The 14,347-nt window shown below is 41.1% G+C and overlaps 1 protein-coding gene across 1 annotated transcript in view; it reads left to right on the top strand.

The window, feature by feature from the left end:
* LOC142297111 (solute carrier family 12 member 3-like) overlaps positions 1–14,347 on the top strand; it is a 31,241-nt gene extending 16,894 nt beyond the window's left edge. The window contains exons 16-26 of the mRNA XM_075341380.1: positions 71–182; positions 810–932; positions 1,781–1,887; positions 4,801–4,883; positions 6,902–6,961; positions 7,061–7,165; positions 7,266–7,377; positions 7,494–7,580; positions 7,781–7,898; positions 11,686–11,753; positions 14,092–14,347. Coding sequence (XP_075197495.1) covers positions 71–182; positions 810–932; positions 1,781–1,887; positions 4,801–4,883; positions 6,902–6,961; positions 7,061–7,165; positions 7,266–7,377; positions 7,494–7,580; positions 7,781–7,898; positions 11,686–11,753; positions 14,092–14,233 — 1,117 coding nt within the window. The 3' untranslated portion in view covers positions 14,234–14,347. The remainder of the gene's footprint in view (positions 1–70; positions 183–809; positions 933–1,780; positions 1,888–4,800; positions 4,884–6,901; positions 6,962–7,060; positions 7,166–7,265; positions 7,378–7,493; positions 7,581–7,780; positions 7,899–11,685; positions 11,754–14,091) is intronic.

Genomic DNA, 14,347 nt, shown 5'->3' with positions numbered 1-14,347 from the left:
ATAATGCTGAATAACCATACCATAAACTGTGTGTGATGTATTAACTTCTCCTTTTTCTCCTTACTGTTAGACCACAGTGTCTCGTACTAACTGGACCCCCCAACTTCCGTCCAGCCCTGGTTGACTTTGTCAGTTCTGTAACAAAGAACACAAGTTTAATGATCTGTGGTAATGTTGTAATTGTGAGTATTAGATTTTGGAACTTGGTTGTATTGAAGTACATGCGATATACAGTATGTCATGTGATGAGACTGTAGAGTTATTCTCATCTTCATATATGGAAATTTTCAGATAGTTCTAGTAAAAACACAACATTTTGCAATTTACTGATTATTATAATTTGTAGCCATTTTGGAATATTAACACTTTCGTTAATATTGTCTAGGAGACTGACCACTTAGTGCTATTTGTCTTGTAAGAACTGCACTGAAACTGGCCAGGATTGGGAGGTAACAAGACAACCTTGCGTTTCTGGTCAGCTTCAAAACAGTACTTACAAGCTCAAAAGAACAGAGTTTGTAAGCACCGCGAACGATCTGCTGTCCAGCAGTGGCGGACAGTCTCTAAGGCAATTAGTTGTAAAATAGAGAAATAAATAAAAGTGTTGATATCTCAAAAATGATTGAAATTTGTAATAAGCAGTAAATTACGTAAATCGCAAAATTACTTGTATTTATTAAGCACTATGCTACAATGCCTTTGCTTAAGATGAGAACAACCCTTTAAATTTATCTAACTATATCAATATAAAGGGTTGATAAAAAGAGGAAAATAAAACTGCTGAATATATAATTATGGTTTTTTGACAGGACTTAGACAAGGTACCAGACTCGGAGGGACAGCTTCGGTGGTTAAACACCAGAAAGGTGCGCTCCTTCTACAGTGTGATCCAAGAAAAGACATTAAGGGCTGGAGCCAAAAGTCTCTTGCAGGTACAAAGCTTTACCACCTTAACAACTGACAGTAAACTTTATATAGCAGCAACGTATTCCATAGTGATGTACAATCCCATCTACAGCTAATTTAGAATGAGTGGCATACCGTACATGAGATAATATATGGTTAAGTGATTGCGTTATTCATTACATTTATAAGTTTACTAATGGAAAGTCTTCGTCTTAAAGAGAACCTGTCATCACGGTTTAGCATACTAAATTAAAGGCATGGCAATAATGGCTCTGTTATACAGATTTAAAACATACCTTTAATGAAGAAATATGCATCCTAGTTGTTATTTAATCCACATTTGTAGTTTGGGTGTAATAAGCTTTCAGTGCATTGGGAAGAGACTGTGGACGGCCTGCTCAGATCAGTAATAATCAGCTGGCCTCTGGTCTTGTGTCATTTCTCTTCTATTTGGTGCTATTGCTGACAGCATAAAATTGAAAGGGGTATATAGCGTTACGTTATGCCCTTTTATAGCCATCTGTCTGCCTAACACCTGTTGAATGAATAATTAGATGTATCCTACAAATGTGGTTGAAATCTTGTTAAATGCAATTTTATAGTATAAACTTTAGCTTTGCTCTTTCCTAATTTGTTTTCATTGTGTACTTATTTTTGCAACATGGTTTTGAATGCATTTGTTTAGAAAATTATTTTTTCTTAAATAACAAATCTTGTTTGCAATGTACTATGGTATCCCAAAGAAAATGATGATTCTAAAATGAAAGGTTTTCTGACAAATCTGTTGGGGTGTACTCATTTATGCTGAACAATGTATAATTACATGCAACGTGTGAAATCGTTCCCATATATTCTCTGTATTCTATCCATACAGGTCTCCGGTCTAGGGCGTTTAAAGCCAAACACTGTGGTGTTGGGTTATAACTGTAATTGGCAACAGGCTCCAGGGCAATGCTTAGAGGAATATGTGGGAATCATTAAGTGAGTAATATCTAGATTTGAAGATGATTCTTGGATCTTCAATGTATAATGCCTTTCTGTCTGAATATTATGGGCCTGATTCATCATTTCATTTTCTCCAGTGTTTTGACATGAACATTTTCAAATACTGACTTTTTTATTTGTGAGATATTCATCAAACAATTTACGCCTTTTTTAAAAGTTGTGTTGTTTTGGTTTAGTTTTCAGATTTTTCATCATTGTGACTTTTACAAATCACCCAATTCATAAAATGTGACATTTTAAAAAAATCGCTAAATTTGGTGAAAGTACCCACTTTCCAGAGTGATTTTATGTATTGATGGACATACCGTACTATATATATATATATATATTTATTTATGTATACGTACAAAAGTTTGGACACACCTTCTCGTTCAAAGAGTTTTCTTTATTTTCAGGACTCTGAAAATTGTAGATTCACATTGAATGCATCAAAACTATGAATTAAAACATGTGGAATGAAATACTTAAAAAAGTGTGAAACAACTGAAAATATGTCTTATATTCTAGGTTCTTCAAAGTAGCCACCTTTTGCTTTCATTACTACTTTGGACACTCTTGGTAGTCTCTTGATGAGCTTCAAGAGGTAGTCACCGGAAATGGTCTTCCAACAGTCTTGAAGGAGTTCTCAGAGATGCTTAGCACTTGTTGGCCCTTTTGCCTTCACTCTGTGGTCCAGCTCACCCCAAACCATCTCGATTGGGTTCAGATCTGGTGACTGTGGAGGCCAGGTCATCTGGCGCAGCACCCCAACAGTCTCCTTCTTAGTCAAATAGCCCTTACACGGCCTGGAGGTGTGCTTGGGGTCATTGTCCTGTTGAAAAATAAATGATGGTCCAACTAAACGCAAACCGGATGGAATAGCATGCCGCTGCAAGATGCTGTGGTAGGCATGCTGGTTCTGTATGCCTTCAATTTTGAATAAATCCCCAACAGTGTCACCAGCAAAGCACCCCCACACCATCACACCTCCTCCTCTATGCTTCACGGTGGGAACAAGCCATGTAGAGTCTATCCGTTCACCTTTTCTACATAGACACGGTGGTTGGATGCAAAGATGTCAAATTTGGACTCATCAGACCAAAGCACAGATTTCCACTGGTCTAATGTCTATTCCTTGTGTTCTTTAGCCCAAACAAGTCTCTTTTGCTTGTTGCCGGTCCTTAGTAGTGGCTTTCTAGCAGCTATTTTACCATGAAGGCCTGCTGCACAAAGTCTCCTCTTAACAAAGTCTCCTCTAACAAAGTCTCCTCTTAAGGACATAGCTGAACTGGAGAGGGTGCAGAGAAGAGCCACCAAGATTATTAGAGGAATGGGTGGGCTGCAATACCAAGACAGGTTATTAAACTTGGGGTTATTTAGTTTGGAAAAACGAAGGCTTAGGGGGGATCTAATCACAATGTATAAATATATGAGGGGACAGTACAGAGACCTTTCCAAAGATCTTTTTACACCTAGGCCTGCGACTGGAACACGGGGGCATCCGCTACGTCTTGAGGAAAGAAGGTTTAATCATAATCACAGACGAGGATTCTTTACTGTACGAGCAGTGAGACTGTGGAGCTCTCTGCCGCATGATGTTGTAATGAGTGATTCACTACTAACATTTAAGCAGAGCCTGGATGCCTTTCTTGAAAAATTTAATATTACCAGTTATGTATATTAAATTTTATGACAGGGTATTGATCCAGGGAACTAGTCTGATTGCCGGATGTGGAGTCAGGAAGGAAATTTTTTCCCCATTGGAACTTGTTTGCCACATTGGGGTTTTTTTGCCTTCCTCTGGATCAACATGTTAGGCTACGGGTTGAACTAGATGGACTTAGGGGCACTTTGCACACTGCGACATCGCAGGCCGATGCTGCGATGCCGAGTGCGATAGTGCCCGCCCCCGTCGCAGCAGCGATATGTGGTGATAGCTGGCGTAGCGAAAGTTATCGCTACGCCAGCTTCACACACACACTCACCTGCCGTGCGACGTCCCTGTGGCCGGCGACCCGCCTCCTTGTTAAGGGGGCGGGTCGTGCGGCGTCACTGCGACGTCACACGGCAGGCGGCCAATCAGAGCGGAGGGGGGGAGATGAGCAGGATGTCAACATCCTGCCCACCTCCTTCCTTCCGCATATCCTAAGGAAGCCGCAGTGAGGCCGGTAGGAGACGTTCCTCGCTCCTGCGACTTCACACACAGCGATGTGTGCAGCCGCAGGAGCGAGGAACAACATCGGACCGTCGCGTCAGCGTAATCATGGATTACGCCGACGCTGCACCGATGATACGATTACGACGCTTTTGCGCTCGTTAATCGTATCATCCAGCCTTTACACACTGCGATGTCGCATGCGATGCCGGAAGTGCGTCATTTTCAATTTGACCCCACCGACATCGCACCTGCGATGTCGCAGTGTGCAAAGTGCCCCTTAGAGTCTCCCTTCAACCTTAAACTATGATGATACTATGATACTATGAACAGTTGTTCTAGAGATGAGAAGGTGTGTCCAAACTTTTGGTCTGTACTGTATATGTATATTTTGGCACATTTTCTTCACCATTTTAGCAAAGTATGCTACTTTTTGAGCTATAAAGTCGTAAAATGGTTCATAAACAAAAAAAAGTGTGCTTATTTTGCTAGAAAACTATGAATCATGTGTGTCATGAAGAATTTTGCACTAAATACGGCAAAGAATACCACAAGGTTAAAATAAAAAGTGGCTTAAAAATGCAAATAATGAATCGAGCCCTATGGACTGTGGTATACGATCACTGATGACCTTTCTTCTCAGAATTGCTAATTTATATCTTTGGTTTAACAACTTTTTTATCGTGATTGAGAAAAAAGTTGCTTGATTTTTCTGTACTTCATTCCAAGTGAATAACTTTTACTCTTTTTCACAGCGATTCCTTCGACTGTCATTTTGGAGTGTGCATTCTGCGCATAAAGGATGGCCTGGATGTGTCACAGAAGATGCAGGGGCAATGTAAGTAGGAAGGGGGCTATATTACAAGAAAATGCGAGTTATGCGTAGTCAATGGATACCCTAGGTTATTATATGAAAAAGATGTCAAGCATACAGTATGCACTGTAGTAATCAACAGACAAAAAGGAAAGACCTACTGTATATGCCAAACCTTGCAACTGAGAAAACAAAAAAGTAAAAAAAAAAAATCTAAATTTTTTTGAGGTGTTTTGCATATCAGAATGGCCATTCTTATACCTGCCCAGTAGCCACATCATGGCAACCTCATTGTACTGGGTCCAACTCTATATTACTACCTCTTTAATGGTTTAAAAACCACATATATTTGGGAAAAGAGAGACCCCCATTAAAGGATAAAAACACCTGTGGCTAATGGGGGAGGAGAGCCTGGAAGCACGGTCAGTCAAATGGACATAATCCACACTCGCTATAGTAATCAAGTGGAAGTTGTGCTACAATCTTTGTAGTACTGAACCAAAAACAACAGCTACAGCTACAACCCATCTTCAACAGATTCACTTCTCATTGTACAGCTTCACTGGCCATAATGTGTACAAAAAATTATATAGATATCACTTAAAGCGTATCCGTTGTTTTAATTTTTATTTCATAAATCAATAGTGCACATGAAAATGAGCAACTTTGTAATATATCTTCTCAGACAAATTTGCTTTCATCTCTGCCAGAATTGATCAGTCATTATTCTGAGGTAAAATCTGTATTCAGTGAAGACTTTCCCATTACTGAGATAGGAGATGGCAGTTGGTACTGATGAGATTCTATGTAGATAAAATAGTGAGGAGGGGCGGAGCTCTGCCTCTAGCTCCTCCCTCTTCCCGTCATCAAAGACTCTCATCAGTAACAACTGCTATCTCCTATCTCAGTACTGGATTATTTGTCTGTGGAAGAGAAAGCGCACATAGGGTCTTACTAGGTATAAGATTTCTCATGTATGGTGCCAAAAGCACACTCACCTCTTGAAGTTGTGTCAGACACAACTCCTTGATGCACATATATCAAAATGTGGTCAGCAGCAGCCCCAAAGCGAGAAATAAAACAATATGGATAAAAGAAATCCGGGTTTAATGCTACGCTAGAAACCACATTAATCCAGGAGTATGTGATGAAATCCTTTTTCTTTATTTCTGTAGGTCTACACATTTCAAAGACATATCCGTCTTCTTCATCAGGACAAAAGAACAGTATCTACTACAGGACAAAAGATACTGTTCTTTTGTCCTGATGAAGAAGACGGATATGTCTTTGAAACGCGTAGACCTACAGAAATAAAGAAAAAGGATTTCATCACATACTCCTGGATTCATGTGATTTCTAATGCAGCATTAAACCCAGATTTCTTTTATCCATATTGTTTTATCTCAGAAATGGGAAAGTCTTCACTGAATACAGATTTTACCTCAGATTTGAAAAACTTGATAATGACTGAAAGAAGCAAATTTTTCTGATAAGATATATTACAAAGTTGCTTATTTTGAAGTGCACTATTGGTTTGTGAAATAAAAATTAAAATGATGGCTACACTTTAAGTGTTCTTGATAAGCAACTGTTGTATAAAGTAGATGTGAAAAACTGACGCGTTTTGGACACATGTCATATTATAGTATCATAGTATCATAGTTTTTTAAGGTTGAAGGGAGACTCTAAGTCCATCTAGTTCAACCCGTAGCCTAACATGTTGATCCAGAGGAAGGCAAAAAAAAAAAAATATGGCAAACAAGCTCCAATGGGGAAAAAATTCCTTCCTGACTCCACATACGGCAATCAGACTAGTTCCCTGGATTCCCTAGTTGTCCTGACATGATGGTTGATCTACCACCATGCACATGAAATATGACATCCTTAGTGAGATGATTTGGTGCTTTAGAAAGACAGAATTTACAATGCAGCAACAGCTTTTTCAACCCTGTTATTTTAGATATGCACCATCTCCAAAGTAAAAATCACTATAATGCATAAACCATCCATAAATGATCATAAATGTTCTACTATTCCTTCAGATAACTTAGCCTTCCAGGATTCGGATGATGAGGTCATATGTGACAAAGAAACAGAAAAAGGTAATCAAATTCTATTTCATACCATGGAGCAAAGTTTTAACTAATCTTTTGTGATGAAAATACTCATTATTCAATATCGCGGCTGATCTGTGCTTCTAGAGCATCCAACCATAATGCCAGAGATAACGAATCAAACCAACACTAAATTCCAGAGCCGTCAAGGCAAGAAAAGCATCCATATATACTGGTTATATGATGATGGAGGTAAGAGCAGTTCATTTATATTAATATATATATTCTTACCAACAACTATTTAAAAAAAAACTTCTTCCTTCTTTTTTATTTTATTTTTATTATTCTCCAGGTCTCACTCTTCTTATCCCTTACCTGCTGACTCGGAGGAAACGTTGGAGCCAATGCAAAGTACGGGTCTACATCAAAGGATCCCAGGAGAATGCAGAAGAAGAGAGGAAAGAGTAAGGTTTTATTGTCATACAATACAGGTGGCCAGGAGAAAGCGGGTGGTCAAGTGGAGGACATCAGAAGGGGAATAGTACCCTATTAATAGCCCTTACCTAACTTCTATCGGCAGAATGCAGACACTGCTAGAAAAGTTCAGGCTTGGATTCCAAGATGTTGTAGTGCTGACAGATATTGACCAGAAGCCCCATCCCAAAAAGTAAGTACATGGGAAGCCTACAGGCATCTTTTCACATTTAGTCGCCTGATTTCAATAAGTAGTATACTATTAAAATTATCTGTAGATGATGTATATACTGTTTGTTTCTGCTACAAATTAAATATCTAAAGCCTTGCCATTTCTAACAATAAGATCCTCTTACCAGAAGCCATTTTAATCTTTTTCCTCTGTGTAAACAGCATGCAGTTGTTTGAGGATCTTATAGAGCCATATAACATTATCGACCAGACTGGAAATGAACTAGAGACCCCTCCCTGGAGTATCAATGAAAAGGACCTTCTAAACCACGCTGCTAAGGTAAATATAATATATATTAATATGACATAATATAGGGCTGATGGCTAGTTTTCGTAGGAAAATGACAGTGCTTTTGTACATAAATATACACATACACACAATGAACCTGTACAAGCAAAGCAGTGCACATTTTTCAATGAAACAAGTTATGAAAATGCTGTTTAGCCCCGAAAGCCCCAAAAAAGTAAAATATAAATGTGACAACCTCTTTAAGCCCTTAACACAATATTGCGTACATGTACATTATTGCCTGGGTGATCGCATTTCAAGGGGGTTCAGTTGCTGAACTCTCCATACGCAGCAGATACCGGCTATATTGAATAGCCGGCATCTGTCTCTAATAGACGTGGCCGGAGATGAATTTTGGCCACGGCATTTAACTATTTGAATAACCCAGTCAATCTCTAACAGCGGTATGTAAATTGAACACACACTAGCATTTACAGGTTCCCATCAGCACCCTGTGAAGCCGATGGGTTAACATGGCAGTCGGGGCCTGCTGAGGGCCTCCATTGCTGTCATTTTGATATGCCTTTGAAGCTTAGTTATATGATGAGTTTCAAAGGAGACCAAGACTTACGGTGGCTTTACACGCTACGATATCGTTAATGTTTTATCGTTGGGGTCACGTTGTTAGTGACGCACATCCGGCGTCATTAACGATATCACAGCGTGTGACACTTACCAGCGACCTTAAGCGACCTCAAAAATGGTGAAAATCGTTCACCATGGAGAGGTCGTGGCAAACTCAAAAATCGGTAAGGGTTGTTTATCCAAGTGGTTCATCACTCATGCGGCAGCACACATCGCTGTGTGTGACACCGCAGGAGCGAGGAACGTCTCCTTACCTGCCACCGGCCGCAATGCGGAAGGAAGAAGGTGGGCGGGATGTTACGTCCCGCTCATCTCCGCCCCTCCGCTTTGATTGGCTTGAGGGAGGGATTGTTCGGCAGTCACAGCGACGCCGCTGGCCAGGTAAGTGTGTGTGACGCTGCCGTAGCAATAATGTTCGCAGCGGCAGCGATCACACAATATCACATGGGCGACGGGGGCGGGTACTTACACGCTCGATATCACTAGAAATTGCTAGCGATATCGCTACAGTGTAAATCCACCTTTACACTACAAATATATACCAAGGTATTGCAGTATATAGTACAAGAAACTGGATCACACGATTGCAAATTGATGTCCTCTAAAGGGACTACAAGAATGAATGTAAAAAATGTTAAATCTGTTTAATGTAAAGAAATAAAAAAAATGCAAAAGTTTAAATTACCCCTATTTTTCCCCATTAAAAATAAAGAAATAAAAAAACAAACATTGTTTTGCTGTGCTGAAAAAAAACAAACCCTCATACGGCTATGTGGACAGAAAAAGAAAAAAAGTTATAGCTCTTGTAAAAAGACGAGGATAAAATAAAAAAAGGCTGGGAAGGGAAGGGGTTAAAAAGGAACTGTCACAAGAAAAATGTAATGTTCATAAATGCCACTCTTCTGAATCTTTTTTGTTCCTGAGATATGGCCCTTTTCCTTTTGTAAATCTAGTCTTTTAAATCTAGTCTTTTAGCCAACTGTGATCCTCAAGAAGACTCTCATAAAGAAGAATTGATGACCATGCCCATTTGATAAAGTCTAGATTCACACACATGAATGAAAGGGCCTTTTCTCAAGAAAGGAGAGACGTACAAATAAAAAGGAAAAAAGACAGATTTAAGAGAACAGCTGCTTTTACACCAAATCTTTAAGGGGAAACTTGCTCACTGGTGATGAGCAAGCACTACCATTTTCGGATGCTTATTACTCGTTAAGAGCAGTTGGATGCTCGGATGGGTGTGACTTGTGTGCCAAGTATAATGGAAGTCAAGTCAATGGGGGAAGACAATGGGGAACTCGAGTATTTTTCCCAAAGATCTTATGGAAAAATGCTTGAGTTGCCCCTTGACTTCTATTATATTCGGTACACGACTTCTATTATATTCAGTACACGAGTCGAGTCATTCTGAGTGTCCAGCTTCTCGTTATGAGCACCCGAGCAAGGTAATGCTCGCTCATCACTATTGCTCACCCATTTAGGTTAAATGATGGGTGCAGCTTTTGTGGTGTCCATATGTGACACAATCAATTACAATATAAAAAGCTGGTTTGGCACTACCGAATAGTGAAGAAATCCAGATGTTTGTTGAATTGTGGAACTGTCACAAGTAGATTTTTGCAAGCATTGATATGTGGAAACTACAGATTCTGACACTCTGCCTGCTAACTTTTCTGATGTCTATGATCAGCTCAGGGAGACGCCGGTGTCATGCCACTGACTTAGGCAGGCTAGAGAGAGCAAAAGTTAATCGCTACTGGGCTGCTTATTAGACTCTATGACCACATGCTGTGGGGGAGCCAGTTATGTTTGCTCTCCTCCTATATATTCTGGTTGGACTGTTCCATTAATGCCAGCTATAGCTTACCTATACTGGTCTAGTGAGGTGTTGTGATCCAGACATACTGGTGGTTTTTGTGCATTATTGTTGTGAGTGGTTATGGTGTTAACCCATGTTGTTTATTGTTGTGAGTGGTTATGGTGTTAACCCATGTTGTTTCTTGTTGCTGCCTTGCTGCTCTTGCTTTTCTACTTAGTCTTTTACTGTTTGTTTTTGTGAGTTTATAGTGTGTCTGAGTTTTAGGTTTCCTCTTTCCATCACAATCCTCCTCCTTCCTTCCCTGGGAGGTTACAGATTAGATCTGGTCAGGAAGACAGTGAAGCATATGACTCCAGCAATTCCACCTTCAGGAGTAATCCGGAGGTCAGGGATAGGCTTTGGTCCCCTAGCATGAGGGACAGTATAGGAGCCGCCTGTCTCTTGCTATCCTGCACTCACATTGTGACAGGAACTTAATTTAAATTACCAATCCAGCGTTTTGTTTGTTTTTTCAGCACTGAAGTGGTACTTTAAATCCAAGTCTCCTACCCCCATTCTCATACTCAGCCTACATTGTCTTCATCCTTTTTTTGGAGCTGCTTCGGTCCTGCGGCATTATCTTATGCCCATAACTCAGTGGCCAGAAGTCAGAAGTTACGTCACAAGCACTCAATGCAAATCTATGATAGCCAGAACGAGGCTAGAATGAGACTACATTGAGTTGTGACCTCTGGCGCACTCCATGAAACACTGGAGCTGAAACGGGACACAAATCGCTGGAGACCGACCGAAGCGACACTGGAAAAAAACGAAGTTGTCAGCAGGGGAGTATAAGAACAGGGCCAATGCACTACTCCAGTAGTAAAATAAAAATGTAAAAAAATCGCTGGAGTGGTGCTTTAAAGAGAACCTCATACAGTAGCTGAACTCAGCCAGAACTGTTTGACTCTGAAATGCATTTCAGAGACAAAAATACTTTAAAAACGGCCAAAGATCTAACTGCGCTGGAGACTAGTCAGACAGGAAGGTCCTTGATGCCGTCTGCCTGCTGCTGCCCTGGATTGACAGGTCTATGCCTATGTGCGTGTATAGTCAAAGACGTGTTAATCAAGGGCATCGGGAGAAAAGAAGCCACAAGATACCCACCTGTCAGACTAGTATCCCGTGTGTTTCGGTCCCCAGCAGCTATTACAGTATGTGTTTCTCTGAAACCTGTCAGGTTCTCTTTAATGCCTCTGTATTCAACACTTTTCGAGGTATATAACCACTTCTTCAGATAAATGTTCTCCAAAGTGAGAGAAACTATCTGCATTTAAGGAGATAAATACTTTTTCAAAATATTGATTATTTATATGACTTGCTATTTTTTCTCAGACGGAACGATATGTCAGAATAAACGAGATCCTGCAACAGAACTCCCAGGATGCTGCTCTTATCGCAATGTAAGTGATGAAAAAATGCAGCATGGAATTGCAGAAAATTGTGGATTTCTTTATTTATTTCTTTTCTTGTCATTTACAAAAATTGTGGCCAGGAAGGCAATTATTTTCTTCCTACACCTTTAATAAAAAAAAATAGATGATTATGTAGCGCCCCACGGGGCAGGCGGTTAACGTACTTGTCGACGGGCAGTCGACTATCGTTCTCACGGGCAGCCTAGCCGTTGCGTTCCGTTGCCCCGAGGCGTACAGAAGATGGCTGTGAAAGGATGATGGGGGTAGTTGTGAGGTGTTTGTCGTGACACCACTTGTGGTATGCGACCAGGGATTGGGCCGCCGCTGCTGTCGCTGTCCACTGGGGCAGGGGGTATTAGCAGCCAGGGATGGTATCGCTCTGCACAGGTAGAACGGACCCCGGAAAGGATGATGGCAGCTCGGAGCAGCAGTAATGGTAAGAAAGAGTCAGAGTCTATGGCTGCTGTTCCAGGTTGCTCTGGTTCACTGTTAGTGCTTGTTAGTGCTGTGCCGCTGACCCAGGTAATACCGGTCACTTGCTATGATGGGCTCTGTCGAACCCAAATTCCTTTAGAGATCAGTCCGGTTTGGTGTTCGATGGGTTTCTCCTTGTAATGCCTGTCTGTGGATCCCCTGGCTTAAAGCTATGAGGGGACCCTGGATTTCACGAGATGTACTCTTGTCCCTAAATGCAGGTGCTGCGGTTCCGATGTGGGGTCCGGCTTGAAGCGAGACCCCGGATCCTATATGGCACTGTGCTGTCAGGCAAGCTTGAAACTTTCCCTGTCCAGGCAGATTCTGGAAAACCAGGGTGAAGTATGGTCTTCTCTAGGGTTCTGCCGCCCTGCGTGGCGTCGGTTCCGAGGGGAGCAGATTCACTCTCCCCACGGCAACCATGTGAACTTGTCCCTCCTTCCCACCGGAGCACCCCTGAGATGTTACTGCTCCCTTCCTCTCCTGCTGGAGAACTCTCTAACTGTTGTGTTGGCTCCTGACTCCCCCTGCTAGCTGCACCTCCGCCCTCCCAGTTCCTAAGCTAGTGGGACTGGGGCCCCTGTTGAGGGCATCCTATAAATACCTCTCTGTCGGCGACCCCTTTATTACCCGATCCTAGCCCAGTCCCCAGTGGGAACAGGGCAACCTGGTGTGTATTTGAGTGTGTAATGTAGTGAAACCGGGACTGACCTCCTCAGGAACCGGGTTTAGCATGGCACCCAATTTGGGTGCAATACTCTGTGGCGACTGAAGCCTCAGGGGCGCCACAATTACATGTCTGAAAATTTTCAACTGTAAGAAAAGAAGATAAAAAAAACATAGGAAATGCACAAAAAATAACAATGGCTGCTAATCTATGGTCTGTGTCTGATATTGCCCCTTAATCAAACATATAAACAAACATCTACACCCCTCAACATGGAAATTGCAACACTAAAAGAAGGAAAATTTATGTGTTGAAAAACGGCCCCTGGAGAAATGACCGTACCACTAGTTCCAAGATTGATCTATTCTGTACTACAAGTGAAATTGGAAGCCAAATACCAAGTATAAGGTATGTGTCTACAAAACGATCAGAAAACATTTGCACAAGATTGGGCTATAAGCCAGATGTCCAGCAAGTATTCCATTGACCTCAATCCACCGCTCTCAAAGGTTATTATCGTGAGGAGCAAGATGGCAATGGAGGCTAGAATAGATTTCTGTTCTCTTCAGCAATGAGACCCACTTTTGTCTTGGAAGCAACGATGGCTAGAGATTGGTCTAGAGACCATTTACGCAATATTATGAAGAGGCCTTAATATGGGAATGTCACACTGGTCCTAGTACAGAAATGGTGGTGTAGGGATGAGCTGACCCATGGAAGTGTCTCTAAAAAGTCCCAGCAGCCGTTTTTCAACACAACATTGTAGCCTAAACACGTTACCATGGCATTCATTATCTCTGGACTTGTCTTCCATCATGCATGTCTGGAATATAATTGGTCAACAATTGCAAAGGAAGCTGCCAGCAGAGGTTCTTGAAGATTTGCATTCTGAGTAGGAGAACATTCCACAGGCAACCATTATTAATCTCATTGATAACAGCTAAGGCGTGTGTGTATTTCTGTGAAAGCCATGCTGTGATTGGTTGCAATTGGATACAAAGATTAATTTTGTTTAAGACATATTTGTGGATCTACCCCATAGTGTCCTTCACAATGTCTCTTTGTAGTATTTTTTTCTTTCATATACCCTATAAACCTGACGGATATTTCCAAATACATACAAAAGGCATTTCTTATGATGTTATTATCTGCTAATATAGTATTCATCTCTTTTTTATATTACAGAAGCCTGCCAATTGCCATCAAATCAGCCTGTCCCAGTTCCCTCTACATGGCATGGCTGGAAAGCTTATCTCGAGACATCAACTCACCAATTGCTTTCATCCGTGGTAATCAGCAGGACACTCTGACAATATACTGCCAGTGAACCTTGTAAAAAGCTGATCTTAAAGTTATGATAAAAATCACGTTTAAAGTTCTTAAGAGTAGGTCGCCTTACTGGGCTTTTCTATCTGGTGCTATAAATCCTGTTGTATCCATA

Source organism: Anomaloglossus baeobatrachus, chromosome 1 (assembly GCF_048569485.1).
Source record: "Anomaloglossus baeobatrachus isolate aAnoBae1 chromosome 1, aAnoBae1.hap1, whole genome shotgun sequence".
NCBI classification, from domain to species: Eukaryota; Metazoa; Chordata; class Amphibia; order Anura; family Aromobatidae; genus Anomaloglossus; species Anomaloglossus baeobatrachus.
The sequence above is the reverse complement of the archived record's forward strand: the minus strand, read 5'-3'. Positions and strand labels throughout refer to the sequence as shown.